Source organism: Pyrus communis, chromosome 15 (assembly GCF_963583255.1).
Source record: "Pyrus communis chromosome 15, drPyrComm1.1, whole genome shotgun sequence".
In the NCBI taxonomy this organism is placed as follows: Eukaryota; Viridiplantae; Streptophyta; class Magnoliopsida; order Rosales; family Rosaceae; genus Pyrus; species Pyrus communis.
The window spans coordinates 3636972-3651445 of NC_084817.1; the positions used below are offsets into that span (position 1 = coordinate 3636972).

General features: G+C 38.8%; 3 protein-coding genes across 3 annotated transcripts; all 3 read right to left on the reverse strand.

Moving 5' to 3' along the window:
* Positions 1 to 448: 448 nt before the first annotated feature.
* Positions 449 to 5321, reverse strand: LOC137717265 (ATP-dependent zinc metalloprotease FTSH 4, mitochondrial-like). The gene is made up of 7 exons (XM_068456571.1): positions 5096 to 5321; positions 4212 to 4302; positions 3746 to 4009; positions 3187 to 3423; positions 2960 to 3084; positions 2110 to 2586; positions 449 to 1727 (listed from the first exon to the last, which is right to left on the reverse strand). The coding sequence occupies exons 1-7, from the start codon at positions 5120 to 5122 to the stop codon at positions 792 to 794; spliced, it is 2157 nt and encodes a 718-aa protein (XP_068312672.1). The 5' UTR covers positions 5123 to 5321; the 3' UTR covers positions 449 to 791.
* A 3658-nt stretch (positions 5322 to 8979) lies between these two features.
* Positions 8980 to 9501, reverse strand: LOC137718127 (LOB domain-containing protein 24-like). The gene has a single exon (XM_068457631.1). It carries the CDS (start codon positions 9499 to 9501, stop codon positions 8980 to 8982), a length of 522 nt encoding a protein of 173 aa, XP_068313732.1.
* Positions 9502 to 11089: 1588 nt separating this feature from the next.
* LOC137717266 (acyl-lipid (9-3)-desaturase-like) lies at positions 11090 to 13046 on the reverse strand. The gene has a single exon (XM_068456572.1). It carries the CDS (start codon positions 12779 to 12781, stop codon positions 11432 to 11434), a length of 1350 nt encoding a protein of 449 aa, XP_068312673.1. The 5' UTR covers positions 12782 to 13046; the 3' UTR covers positions 11090 to 11431.
* Positions 13047 to 14474: the final 1428 nt, after the last annotated feature.

Consider the following 14474-nt stretch of genomic DNA (forward strand, 5'->3'; position numbering starts at 1 on the left):
AAAAAGTCAATCCTGGTACTATTCATTTCACCCTTTATTTTGCTTTGATCGTTAAAACTCAAAATTTTCAAACTCTTTTCATTAGTTTTCCTATTTTTTTAAGTCTATTTTATAGGGACCAACACCTGTCCAGTACTTTTACCATAAAAAAATTAAAAATAAATAAAAAAATAAATAAAAACATGTCCAGTGCCAGAAGGTCAAGAAAGTTGATCATCTGATGACAAGGGAGCCGGTGACAGAAGCTCTGGTGAACGACGGCCATATGATCCAAAGATAGGGAAATTCCTTGTCCGCTAAGTTCCGACCAGCAGGAAAGGCGCAATGATCTGGGATACACTTCGTGTAACACAATAAATGGCAGAACTGAATGCAATTTGCTTATAAATGACCAAACCGTTCAGTTTTGAACACCAGAATTCGTCGGAACAATTTCTTGTAGGGGGAATGAAAAGTGCAAAGGGAAAATAAAAAATTTGACCAAAATTCAGAATCCAGTACTTTTTATTGTATAAATAAAACCATCAGAGAGGCCGAAATATGAAGAATCAAAAATAGACAGGGGATGTTATCCAGTGCCTTAATTAGAATTTGTAACTCCTACACTCACTGATCGCAATTCAACTCGTCTACATTCCCAGTCATTCTGGCTACGGAGATGCACAAAATATACCTCAGCGGCAGCAGCGTAATACGGTACACCGAACAGATAGGCTGGTGAGAATAAAATTTAACTATATGCACATTAACACGGATGAATAGATGCCCGCAACTCATCAACCTGGCCCGTGCTAAGATCCGGCAGGAGCAATGCCTGTTGACTTGGCCGCAGAAGTTGCGGCAGCTGCAGCTGCGGCTGCAGCAGCAGCAGCAGATGCAGCCGCGTTGGGTGTGGAGGGTGGCACTGGCTTAGACTGCGAGTTACTCTTTGCTGCAACTACTTGCTGGTGCGGTTGCTGCTGCTGTTGTTGCTGGGAGTTTACTTGCGCGAGCAAGGACTTGATCTGAGTTCCGGTTAGTGTTTCCTCCTCTAGTAAAGCATTAGCGAGGGCGTAGAGTTCCTTGCTGTGTTCGGTGAGGATGGTTTTGGCATTGTTGTATGCCCTTTCCAAGAGGTTCTTCACTTCTTCTTCAATGAGCAGCCTAGTTTCTGTGCTCATGCTCTTACCATTGTCATCGTAATTGTGACTGACGAGCCCAACTTGTTTGCTCATACCATACTTTGTAACCATTGCTCTAGCAAGCGAAGTAGCTTGCCGCAGATCATCTGATGCACCGGAAGTAACTTCACTTTCTCCAAAGATGAGCTCTTCTGCAACACGCCCCCCCATGCAAACGTCGAGCCGTGCAAGCATCTGTTTCCGGGAGACACTTGTCTCGTCCTTTTCAGGTAGCTGGGCAACCATGCCAAGCGACATACCCCTAGGAACTATTGTTGCCTTGTGAACTGGATGAGCACCATCGGTGTGGATAGCTACAAGTGCATGGCCACCCTCATGAAAAGCTGTTAGCTTTCTCGACTCATCAGATATAACAGCCGACTTGCGTTCACTTCCCATCATAATCTTGTCTTTTGCATATTCAAGGTCAGCCATGTTCACTGCTTTAGCACCGTCCATGGCAGCCTTCAGAGCAGCAATGTTGATCAAGTTCGCGAGATCAGCTCCGGAGAACCCCGGAGTTCCTCTAGCAATAATACTCAAATCGACGTCATTGGCCTTCAGAACCTGTCAAAATAACATCTTGATTAGTCATGGAGTGACTTCTAGTTCTAAAGAATCTGCTGCACCAATGTGAGGATGTGAAGGTAAAAGAGTCCCACATCAGTGAAACACTGAAAGTAGAAACTTTGCAAGCGCTTATAAGAGATTAGGCTACTTCCCATATTGCCAATTGGTTTTATGAACCTAAAGTTCTTTCAATCAATCTAAAATACTGAGTCATATAATGAAAACAATGACAACCAAAATATGCCCATAAACCATAATGCTCAAACATATTATGTTTCATTCCAATGTGTAATGGATGAGACTATTGCAGACGATGTTTGTAACCAAAGACCTTTCAAATCCTAGGCAGAGTCTATCAAAACCATCATAAAAGGATTACCTTCGACATGTGGGCTTCCATAATCTGCCTTCGCCCTTCAACATCAGGATTAGGGACAACAATGTGCCGGTCAAACCGTCCAGGTCTCACCAATGCCTTGTCCAGAGACTCTGGGAAATTAGTAGCAGCAATGACAATAATCCCTTCATTTTGTTTAAAACCATCAAGTTCAACAAGTAACTGATTAAGGGTCATCTTCATGTACTGCTGATCCTTTGGGTTCCGGCTTCCTCCTATTGCGTCTATCTCATCAATGAATATAATACAAGGTGACCGTTTCTTTGCAGCCGAGAAAAGATCCCTCACCCTTCGAGCCCCAACACCAACAAACATCTCTTCAAACTCGCTGCCGCTGCATGAAAAGAAAGGCACCCCTGCTTCTCCAGCAATGGCTCTTGCTAACATGGTTTTTCCAGTGCCAGGTGGACCAACAAGCAAAACACCTTTTGGGAGCTTGCCACCTAGACGAGTAAAACGCTGCAACAAGGGAAATCTCATTAAGGGGTACGCTCTACAGTTACAAAAAAGATAAATACACTGCAAGCATTGGAAACAAATGGCACCAATTAAGATGGATTTGGCGTATCATCTTCTCCACAAGATCAAGGTTTTTTAAGATTGTACTCTTGAATTGATTTAAGAACCACAATGCAAATGAGAGGAAATTTTATCGAGTGAATCGAGAACATTTCAAGCCCTTTGCTCTAATAGGTCACTTCCAAAATCACCACCTTATGTTGGATGAAATAGCAATGATATTGCCCCCATCCCAGAAACTAGGAGACATAGGGTGATGACTGAAAGGTCTTCATGTTACATATTCTTCTATACATAATGTTGATTCATTTACCTTGGGATCTCGAAGATAGTGAACAATTTCCTCTAACTCGGATTTAGCTTCATCAACACCCTTTACATCACTAAATTTTGTGTTTGATTCCAGGCTAGGTTGAACCTCCTCATTTAGTCCGAGACCTGAAATGTGGAAATGGAAAATTAAAAGGAAACTTTCACCATTTTCAAAATGCATCTTAATCAATTGGCAGAAGAGCCTAAAGCACCAAGAGATGGTAATACCTTTGCTTATTCCTCTATCCTCAATGAGTGCTCCTACACCAGATATCAAAAGAAAGGCCAGTGCGATGGTGCGAACCGTACGCCACAGCTGCTCCTTAAACTGACCTCCTTCTCTAGCCACCATATGAATAGGAGCACTTGCAGTTCCAAGAATACCTTCTTTTGTTGATTTTCCGACATTACTGAGAACTGAGAAGCCAGCAAAGCTTTCTTCCTCCCTTGCAGAGTTGGTGACGCCTACAAAATTTGTAGACGAGGAGTCAAATTTATAAGCCAGGTCAAGGTGAAAAAACTCTAAAAAAGTATGTGATAAGCATAACATTGTTCGCACAGAAAATTCAACAGAAGGTTAGGATCCCTGTAAAATTAACGCAAGAAAAAGGGAATTTAATTGTATAAAAGCAGAATACTAAAAATCTGCCATCCAACTAAACTTTACTAAACTCTACTTCATCCATAAGCTTAGCACACTTCCAGACAAGTCTACAAGATAAAGACAAACTAGGGTATAATTTTGGTAGAAATTAAAAAGGAAACATAACCGTATTCCATTACCCACCTCTCTGCAATGTCTTGAGTAACTCACTCTCATCCAGCCTGCCAACTCTTACTAATGCCTTCACATAATCAGAAAGTGCTGAAGGGTTAGAATGTAATGATGGCTGACTTTCAAATGCTCTTATCACTGCTTCATGATCACCCCGATGGTAAAGTTCTTTTAGATAGGAAATTTCACTAGCTTCATCGGTATTGCGTACTCTACGACCAAAATTGCCAACATAACTGGACTTGAAGCTTTCGTGAGTACTTAAAAACTTATTCCCTGCATAAGGTTTAAAAGAAAGAGATCATTTTTATAAGTGAAGATAATGGAGAAGAGTATTCTGTCTTTCACTTAAAGCCTCACAATGAAGTACGAAAAGGAACAAATTGACAAGATAATGAACAAGAAACATAATTCTTTGCAAGTTTAAAATGAATGACAAAAGAAATATACCAATCAAAATATTTTGAATATGTCATACCTCCGGCACCTCCTCCTAACCTGTTGGCAGGAAAATAAGTTCTGGGAACCACTTTTGTCAGCTGTCCCAACTCTGATCGATGCCTTGAAACCTGTTAACGAAAGAACATAGAATTAAAAAGAGCCCGAAGAAACAACAGAAGTATGCCTAAGAAGGCAATTAAATGGTTCCATCCTTTTGCTCGTTGAGATAGAAAATTAAAACTTAATTGGAAAAACACCCTCGAGCACAGCATTCATTAAGGCATTAATTGCAAGTTCTCAACGATGGAAGGGGAGGGATTTGGATGATAGTATACTCATTTTCCTCCTTCCAAGAAATATATCAATCCGCTTCATTCTTTTAAGATCAAAAGAGGTGACCCGATTTTAAAATATGACAACACAAACTCCTATTCAGAGGAACAACGCAACCTCAACCGATCATAATATGCCCTTAAACCACCTAAAAGGAGTTATCAACTAACTCTTCCTTCATTTGCTGGTAGATACAAAAAAAGCTAAGAGAAAAGGAAAATTCAGATAACACCCGATTTTCGTAACGAGTCCAAAAGGTCCATCTCATTTTGGGTTCCCGATAGGTACAGATATCAACATCTAAATTACAAAATTCCAACGTCTCCACAATGTAAGCATCTCCTTACTCAAAATCGAAACAAACCCGTACACCGCCATACCGTAAACATGAACAAAACGGGTGCAGAAATTAACCTAATACCAAACTCCTAAACTACTGAACAATCAAAATACAGGAATTAGGGTTTCCGAGATCAACTAACAGAAACAAGCTATTTCATTGGGAAAACAATTCTATTGCATATAAAAAGCTGAAAATTGCATAAATTTTATAGATTTGGGAACCTCCAGCTGCGAGATTCAACCGACCTGAGTGATCAGGCGCCTCAAAGTCATCTCTTGCTTGAAGACCAAAAATGTCCGATTGCTTCTCTCTCTAGATTCACCGGGCCTTTCTCTCTCCAAATCAAAACTCCGGTGGCGTTGATGGGTCGGTTCAGAAGCTGGCGGTGGTGTTTGGATGGCGAGAAAATGAGAAGGAAAACGGGGGAAAGACCGGAGCTTTGGAAGATAAAAAGGTTTTTGGGGGTGGGGGAGGAGGGGGGGGGGAGGGGAGGAGAGGGAGATTTTAGGGTCCATATAGCATAATTAGATCTGAAATGTCCATGTTGCCCTCGGGGGATGGATATTTAGAGCCCCATTCTACCCTTGGAGGCGTGGATATTTGGAATTCCACGTTGCCCTTGGAGGGATGGATATTTTTTGAGTTCCATGGATGTACACCGACCTTCCTTTTGCCTGAAATTCATCGTCCGCTAATTTTTTTAGGGTTTTGTTCATTGCTATTGATAGACATTTTGCTTTTCCTAACTTTGGGGTTCGTGGTATGGAAAGTATTCGTACAAAAGCATTAGCTACAAACGACATGGAGGATAGAGATTCGTATTAAGTCACATATTATAATCATGTATGAAATTCGTTATTCATAAAAGTCGAATGTGACGTTTCCTGACTTAGCAAACAAGGCATGTGTAGCTTGAGTATTGCGAGTGGGTTCCTAGATCATTTTATTCTTGCACACGCATGCATAATGAGCTTAGAATTTGTAGCTCAAATAGTAACCTTTAGTCTTCGGGTCATGTGTTCGTTTCTTTCCTCCATCATTGTTTTGAGTTTTTTTAGCTAAAATAGTCTCTGAGATTGGCATAACTCTTTACTTTGATCCATGAGATTTGAAATTGATAAAAGTAGTCCTTGAGTTTATCTACCATCAATTATTTTGATTTTTTCGTGAAAAATCTTAGTTAAATAAATACCAAAAGAACAAATATGCTCTCAGTATAATAGATAGTAGATCAAACCGATTTGACAAAAATTAAGGTAATTTTGTCATCTCCGACGGAATGAAAAAGACATATATGGTATAAACGTAATTGTAGGGATGGTGAGAAAATATATAATTTCTATTTTTCATAATATTATGCATGGATCTAATGTATCATGGTGAATTCTTACCCTCAATTTTTTTTCTTATTTTAACGGAGATTTTTCATGGAATGATCAAAATAATTGACGGTGGACAACTCAAAGACCATCTCTATCGATTTTAAATCTCATAAATCAAAATAGAAAGTTATACCAATAAAAGGGATCCTTTTGAATTAAAAGTCTTATCTTCTGTCTCAAAAGTTAAAACTGGTAAGGTTATATCATTGCCTTGGTTCCTAAAAATGAATGAAAAAGATAACAAGTTCCCCTCCTAAATAAAAAAATGAAAAATAAATAAAAATAAAAACAGTCAATTAAATGGGAGTGTAGAATCTAGAATGTGGTGCAACCTTCACCAGCCAGTCTTTCATATGGTTATTGTTGTCATAGATTGATTGAACCAACAGCCGAATATAAATAAGACAATTGCCTTGGCCCAACCTAAATCCTTAGTCGACAACCAACCGGCTGCCAAGGCCCAAGGGTAGGAAAAGGAAGAAAAACAAACCCCACAACAATGGCATTTTTCTGTCTCCCTCGATCAAGAGATATTTTAGTGCGTCCGAATGATGGATAATGCGTCATATTTCTTTATACAAGTGAAAAGATATTTAAAAAATAATATTTTCTTCTATTTATATAATGATATGTGATTTATCATTCCGTATTACGAGCACACTAAAATATTTCTCTTCTAGATCAAGACTCTTCTAATTTCTGATCGAAGCTACATGCATCTTACCTCTTTCTTCAGGAGAGCTTATCTCCAAGCAAAGCTCTTCACCTTGCAGATTGTATCGGTTTGTCCTTTCAAAAGTGGGGCCAGAATAAAGCGTCCATAATAAAGACGAGCTCGTGTACAAAATTCTTAACCGCAGAAGCTTGGGTTGGAGAAATTTTTAGTCGTGACGGGAACACAAGTGGTACATCATGTGTTTTAATAAGAGTGGTGAGAAATTTTATTTTTTAAGTTATTAACTTTTTAGCACACGTATCCTGCCATTTGTATAATGACACGTGATGTACCATCTCGTGTATCGATCATACTGAAAAATCTCTTCTGATTGGGCTTACCTCCATCCCTAGAGAAGCCGTATGAGGAAGAAGCTCCTTATACATTTTTGAAGCCGAGCCTTTCCCGGAAAAGCCATACAATGAATCTTAAGCTTTCTTCCCTTGCCTTTTGCCTCCCTTGAGTATTCAGAGGAGCTTTCAAGATTGCTAAACATATCCGAATATAACTCGACTAAGAAATCCATGCCAGAGACTCCTCCTCGTAACCATCCCTGAAATACAGGAAGGTTTTCTATGGTTCTTCACTACTCGTACATGAAGGTAAGAACTGCTTTTTTCTTGGAGGGATTCATTTTATTTTTCTCAATCAAGAATGACATACTATTATCAAACTCTTAGAATTCGTTTAAGACTGTTTATGTACGAAGTATTTTAGAAGTTTTATAATAAATATGTTGAAGTTTGTATTAAAAAGTCAAGTGTTTCTTAGAAAAAAAAACTTGGGAAGTACTTTATGATGAATAAGTGTTTCTTCAAAAATCATTATTACAACGTATCAGCAGTGTTAAGTGTTTTTACTAAATGTAGTCACAAGTACAAGTTGGAGTATGAACATGATTAGTTTCAAAAGAAAAGGCTAACTGAATGGTAGTAGGATTCTCTCCCATTTTATTTACATCCCCTTCTCTCATACATTGTTTTTGTCTTATTGTTTCTATTAAAAAAATCAATATAGATGTTGACGTGGCTTAGTTGTAACTGTTTAAGTAAGAGGAAAGGGAAGGGGAGATAAATTAGGAGGGGAGTTAATCCTCCTCCAATTGGGTGAGCTATGGAGCAGCTGCGCACTGCACAGGCATATACTTTCTGCGTTGAACATGCACATGTAAATCATATATAGTATATTCCAGAAACAAAAAAGCTTTCATGTACATATGATATGAACACATCGATATTCAGTACTGCAGTACTCTACTCTCGAGTCTTTCCCGGTACTGTACTTGGTCTGCTGACTAAATTTATTAGTTCCTTCAATAATCTGGATCCATTACAAACTCTGAAACAAATTGGTATGTGCAATCCGTGGTTTCATTAGACAACAATTTGCTTCCAATATAGGAGTTGCTAAGAGTAAAATTCGGAAGAAAATAGCTGTATGTATGGGAGATACTTGAGGAAGTTATAAAGAGCATCCCGTATTACTGAATAGGGTGCCTACTCTGCATAGATTAGGCATACAGGCGTTCCAACCCCTTTAGTAGAAGGACATGCTATTTGTTTACATCCATTAGTTTGGATGGGATTCAATGCAGACTTTTGATGGTAATCAAATGGTTGTTTATGTACCTTTATCTTTGGAGGCTCAAGCGGATGACTGTATGGAACAGGTACACGGTACACCACTAATGTGGCGTCCAGCTCCCAATAGTACTAGACATTTGTTAGTTTCTCTCTATGTGACCCTGTATCATCAGCACGGGACGCTATCATGACGGTGTTCATTGTGTCCTACATACAAGTTGATCTTCCAGTTGGGGAATGGAAGTATCGTCTTAATAGTAATTTAGGTTTTGTTACCATTAATTTGAAAAATAAATTGAAAGTTACCTGCTTAATGGATTAATGTAGGCAGATGTGGATTTGGTTAGTAATCAGTTCTCGAACAACTTACTAATCTTTAGTTACTTGTACTTTTATTCCTACTTAACAAACCAATTTGAATGGCTTAAAACTCAAAAAACTGAGAAATATCAAAACACATTGGCCTGTTCTTCCTGAGGCTGCGGAGCAACTCCTCCACTAATATTGCCTTGTTCTTCTTGCTCTTGAGAACAGTTCTTCTGCACCTGATGAAATTGCATATGATCATACACATTCCACGTACCCACATTGTCCTTAAAGTCCTCCAACGTCTGCGCTATCACCATAACATTGCCGCCGCTGAGGAGCAGTTCGAGCTGGTAGCGCACGCTGTCGAGTTCCGCCTGGTGCCGGTTGATGGACCAGAGCGGCGACCGGACGACGGCGTGGCAGCCGCCAACAGGGTCTTTGGGCCGGTGGTCGGCCTCGACGAAGATGGTGGACATGGCGGGGGTGGGGAGGGAGGGCGGTGACGAGTTTGTCGAGTCTACGACTCTACTGACGCCGAACAGTTTGTGTGCGTTGTGAGAGTTTGTGGGGTAGCTGGAGGGGAAGTAGGGGGCCAAGTGGCAATCCACTGTGCATTTTTTTCGCTGGTGTTTACAAGCGGCGCAACTTTGGGGGTTCGTCATCGAGATTTTTGTAGGCTATTTTTATCGGTTTGAGAAATGATCGGAAAATTTTGAGGCAGGGCAGAGAGATTCCAGTAGAGAGTAGTTTTTGTTGGTATTGGGAGAAAAGTCGGGGACACAGGTGTTTGTTATAGTTCACGTCGTTGTACCATTTAAGAAATTTGAAAATTAGGCCCTAACGATAAAACAGTAACGCTAGAGAAATTAATTTTTTGTAAATTATATGATGTTGTTGTTGGTAATGAGATTAAATGTCGATTAATGTACAAATCATATAGTGTGCAAGTCTGGTCTAAAATTTGCGTTGCGATATTGCACATTTTTTTGCAATGAAAAAAAGTATGATTTGAAACTAGAACATAATAGGTTGAAGTAAAAGATCATAATCACCAAATCACTTCCTTACAAACCCAAATGTGTCAATACCATGGTGCTCATTAGTCCACCTGCTGAGCAGGATTTCGCTTTTCGGTCGTTTACTTAATTGTTTTTCACATTTTATTTTTAAATTTTTTTAGTCCAAAAATGTTCTCTTACCATGTACCATTTCTTTTATAGAGGTAAAGTCACAGACATATGTGGGTCTCACTCTCATCTCTATTAAAGATGCGATACAAATGTGGTTAAAAAATAGGAAACTTTAACGAAAAGCTCACGGTACTATTCACTTTAACGAAAGACTACGTTTTTACATTAAAAAGTCAATCCTGGTACTATTCACTTTACCTTTTATTTTTTTATTATTATTAAAACTAAAAGTTTTCAATTTTTTTTATTAATTTTTCTTAAAAAAATATAATAAGAGTAGCATTTTATTTATATTATCAACTCGAAGAATTTCAATAGATGACACAACATTCAAGTGGGAACTTACCTTGCATTTGGACGAGGGAATTTTAAGTTCCATGGAACTAAGACTCTACTTTTTTGGAATGCACTGTAAAAATTAGAGGGAATTGAAAATGAGTTGATGCGATATGCTTCACATAAATTTCGTATTGCACCTTGAAACTTGTCATTTTGAGAGTTTATTTGTTTGTTGTCGTCGTGTTTTGATAGTAATTTTGTATTGTTTCAATTATTTGTTGGTATTGTTCTTATAGTGTATTTTTAACAATTGAACTATTACGTTGCATGAAAATAAAGCCCTCGTCAAGACATAGGGTTTGTTTTGGAATTGGATCTGAACCAATGCCATCAAAGTTGACATCAACTAATCCCAACTAGCACAAAAAGGAACAGTGAAAGGGAGAGGGAGAGGGAGAGGGCAAAAGCACCAATGAAATAGCAAACTGAGCTATTAGAAACAAACTAATCACATTAGCAGATGTGCGCTAAAATTTGATGTGGTAGAAACTAACACATAAACTTAACCCTACTAAAGATGTAATTATAGTACAAAGAAGCAAGGATCGTTTTATTTCGAGGATTAGAAGGATTGCTAATTAGCACAAACTAAACAAATACTAAAAACTAACTTCAACGAGGGATTTGAATGAATTGAACTTAAATTGAAAACTGAAAGTAACAACTAAACAAAGAGAAACGGCAGCAATAAAATTGAAGTTTGAGCGATCAACGGATGATTCTTCTCAACACATGAAACACACACACAAATTAATCTCCAATTATTCGTTCTACAAACCGTGAACAACGCCTCAAATTAACCGTGAACAACACTGGTTAACTCTCCTACTACAAACTCGCACAATAAGTCTATATATAAACAAGAATTTTGGAAGCAATCCTAAAAGATGATTATTATTTTGTTCCAATTGAAATCAAGGCTCTCACCACCCTCAAAGATATCAATCAAAATTAAGTTACCATACCCCTCCAACAACAATAACATTATTGTCCTTAGGCACAAATAACCACACCATCCAAAATCTCACAAAAAGCTTCACATTCAAACGTTCTTCATCTGGTCTCAACCAACGGAGTGTACAGCTTCCCAAACTAAATTCTTTGGAACCGGGCTGGCAAGATCGCGAGCCTGCAGCGCTGCCTTGCGCAGCATCCCAACGGTGAGTTCATTGGCCTTGTAGAATGACACACTTGTGTAAAGCAGCTTGTGCTTCTTGCAGAGTTCCTTGACAAGGGGGGCAACTTTCCTGAGGTTGCCTCTAGGCAACCGCGGAAACAAATGGTGCTCGATCTGGAACTGCAATCCGCCGTGGAACCAGTCCATCCACGGGTGGCAGATTATATCGAGCGATCCTTTCGTCTGATTTTCGCACCAATCGTTCCCTGTAGGGGTTCCGACATAAACACTTGAAGAGAAATGGTTCAAGCAGAACTGCACATGTTGGATTCCAGTGACGGAAAAGCTTGCCACAACGAACATTACTCTTTCACCCCAATTGGGGAGGTAAGAAACCAGAAGAGGATACCAAATCCAAAACACCAAAAGCCCGAAGATTTCTTGGATCCTATTTTTTACCCTCAATCTTTTGGATGACAGCAGTAAAAATGACTGAGCAAAAAGGTTAATCCTAGCAAGACACATGACAGGGTAAAAAGTCCAGTGCTGGTAACTAACCATGAACCTAGTAAAAGCATCGAAATTCATCTTCCTGTCGTAGTAATAAGAGGCGAGGGAGTTGAACAGTTTCGAATTCACCGCGAAAAAAGGCATGTGCTGGAGATCCGGATCGAATTCGAGGCTGTTGACGGCAATATGGTGGGCGTTATGGTTGCGCTTCCACCACGCAATACTGATGCCGGCGAGGCAGTTTCCGGTGAGGATCTGGGCGAATCTGTTCACCCTTTTGCTTCTGATGATCTGGTAGTGACCCGAATCGTGGCCGAGCCACCCGCTTTGAATCCAGAGAAAACCCATCAATACGCCGGAACCCAGATGAACCCAGCCACTGTCGGAGCACAAGACGCCGTAGATGCTCAGAGTAAACAGCATTGCCACCAGAAACAGATAGAAATGGACGCTGTGTCCACTGTTTTCGAAAAGCCCCATTTTCGTAAACTCGTTGACGAGCTTCCTGTAATCTTTGGAAACTTCGGAAACAGAATAGTCTTCGAGATGGAATCCGGTGAAGAACTGGTCGAGGTGCTGCCAGGCGGAGCCGGGGTGGTAGGCGACGAACGCGTCCGTGACGTCTTGGCCGGCGAGGCTGAGCAACGGCAGCTCGCCGCCGGGATGGTGGTTGGCCCAATCGGAGACGTTGTAGATCTTGCCCTGTATCGAGATCCATAGATCTCCAGGCTTGTTGTGGGTGCTGAGTTTTTCCTGGGAAATGTACTTCTTTGACTCTTCCGCCATTGAACAGATCTGGGAGGAAAAAGCTTTCGATTCCCAACTGAACTCTTCCTCTCTGGGTTTTCCAAAAGGAAGAGACTTTTCTGTGGATTGATAATTATTGCATGTTGGGGAGGAAAGGATTTGAATTCGGAGGCTTTTTTTTTCTTTTTTTTTTTGAATTTTTCGAGCTCACTCTGCTTTCTCTGTTTTTGGGCTTCTGATGCTGTTTTGTAGTTTTTGAAGGGGATACGATTTGCGCAATTGGTGGGGGTATTGGAATTGAACAGGCACCGCAGAGTTGTATTGTTTTTGCAACTCTTTACAAGTGTTAATCTTTTGAAAAACTAATAAGAAAAGCTTAAAAATTTGGAATTTTAACGAAAATAATAAAATAAATAGTATCGATTAATTTTTTAAAGTAAAAATATGATTTTTGTTAAAATAAACAGTACTAAGAGCTTTTCGTTAAAGTTTCCGTTACTCCACTACGAGGTTAAGTCCATTTTTTTTATTTTGTAAATAATATCATTTGTTTAAAAAAAGAAAAATCATCTGCTTTTCGGAGTTTGCCAGTGGCTTAAAATAAAGGAGTTTTAACACATTCATGTACGGTTCATTTTTAACGAAAATGATATTTTTACTCTAAAAAGTCACTCCTTATCATATTTACTTACTATACATTTTTATCTTTTAAATTAAAACTCAAAACTTTCAAATTATTTTCATTAATTTTTTTTTTTTAAATAATCATATCGCTTTACATAAGTTAACGTAAAACAGTAAAATGTGTAACGTTGCAAACTTACCTGAGATAATTAAAACAGGTAAATAGTTTGAGGCAGTGCGACATTGACATCTTGTTTCGTGTAAGGCGGAATTCAGTGGACCTTGTCGTCAAAAGGTCCCTACACTTACTTCTCAATGCTGCCACCCACCACGTTAAGGAGAAATTTTTTATTATGACAGAAACACGAATGGTACATCATATGTTTTTATGTAAGTGGTGAGAAATTTTATTTTGTAAGTTAATAAATTTTTTAACACATATATCACACCATTTGTATAATGACACGTGATGTATCACCTCATGTACCGATCACACTAAAAAAATCTCTCTACGTTAAGAATTGAAACACGTAGATTTGGACCATTTGGTGAATCCCGACAAGGCAAAAAAATGTAGCTTTTTCATGCTAAATACGGCATTTCCATGAATGCCAAAACTAATCATGTGGTGTACAATATTACATTCGAAATTATGTGTTCGAATTTTTATTTTTATTTTTTATATTCTGAATAAAAATGATAAATTTTGTATCTCTGTGTTACCAATCAAAATATTTTTTTTATTTTTCGGGAAACTATCAAAATATCTTTATGAAGTTGGAATATACCCACTTGCCCGACCAAAAATTAAAATAAGAATATGCTACATGGATACGCCAAGTATATGAGAAAATATCTTCATCCCCCATTGGCACAATCATTACCCATGAAATAGTTTTGCAACTCACGGGCACACTTTATATTGAATCTTGTTCATATGCATATAATTTATTTTTAGTTACCCTATTTGATACTCGATTCGATTTTGATCTTAAAATTCACAGTTTTATTTCATGAAATTAAAATTCGTTTCACTTTGACTTGTAGACTCTTTTTTCTTTTTGAAACTCAAAAGTCACCCTCTAGAACATACGTGAGACCCACAACC

Excerpts from the sequence above, each read along its gene's own strand:
- LOC137718127 (XM_068457631.1), bottom strand. The coding sequence starts at position 9,501 with ATGACGAACCCCCAAAGTTGCGCCGCTTGTAAACACCAGCGAAAAAAA.
- LOC137717265 (XM_068456571.1), bottom strand. The coding sequence starts at position 5,122 with ATGACTTTGAGGCGCCTGATCACTCAG. Across the intron at positions 4,010-4,211 it reads GTTAGGAGGAGGTGCCGGAG|GGAATAAGTTTTTAAGTACT; the intron begins GTATGACATATT and ends AACCTTATGCAG. Across the intron at positions 2,587-2,959 it reads ACTATCTTCGAGATCCCAAG|CGTTTTACTCGTCTAGGTGG; the intron begins GTAAATGAATCA and ends CCCTTGTTGCAG.
- LOC137717266 (XM_068456572.1), bottom strand. The coding sequence starts at position 12,781 with ATGGCGGAAGAGTCAAAGAAGTACATTTCCCAGGAAAAACTCAGCACC.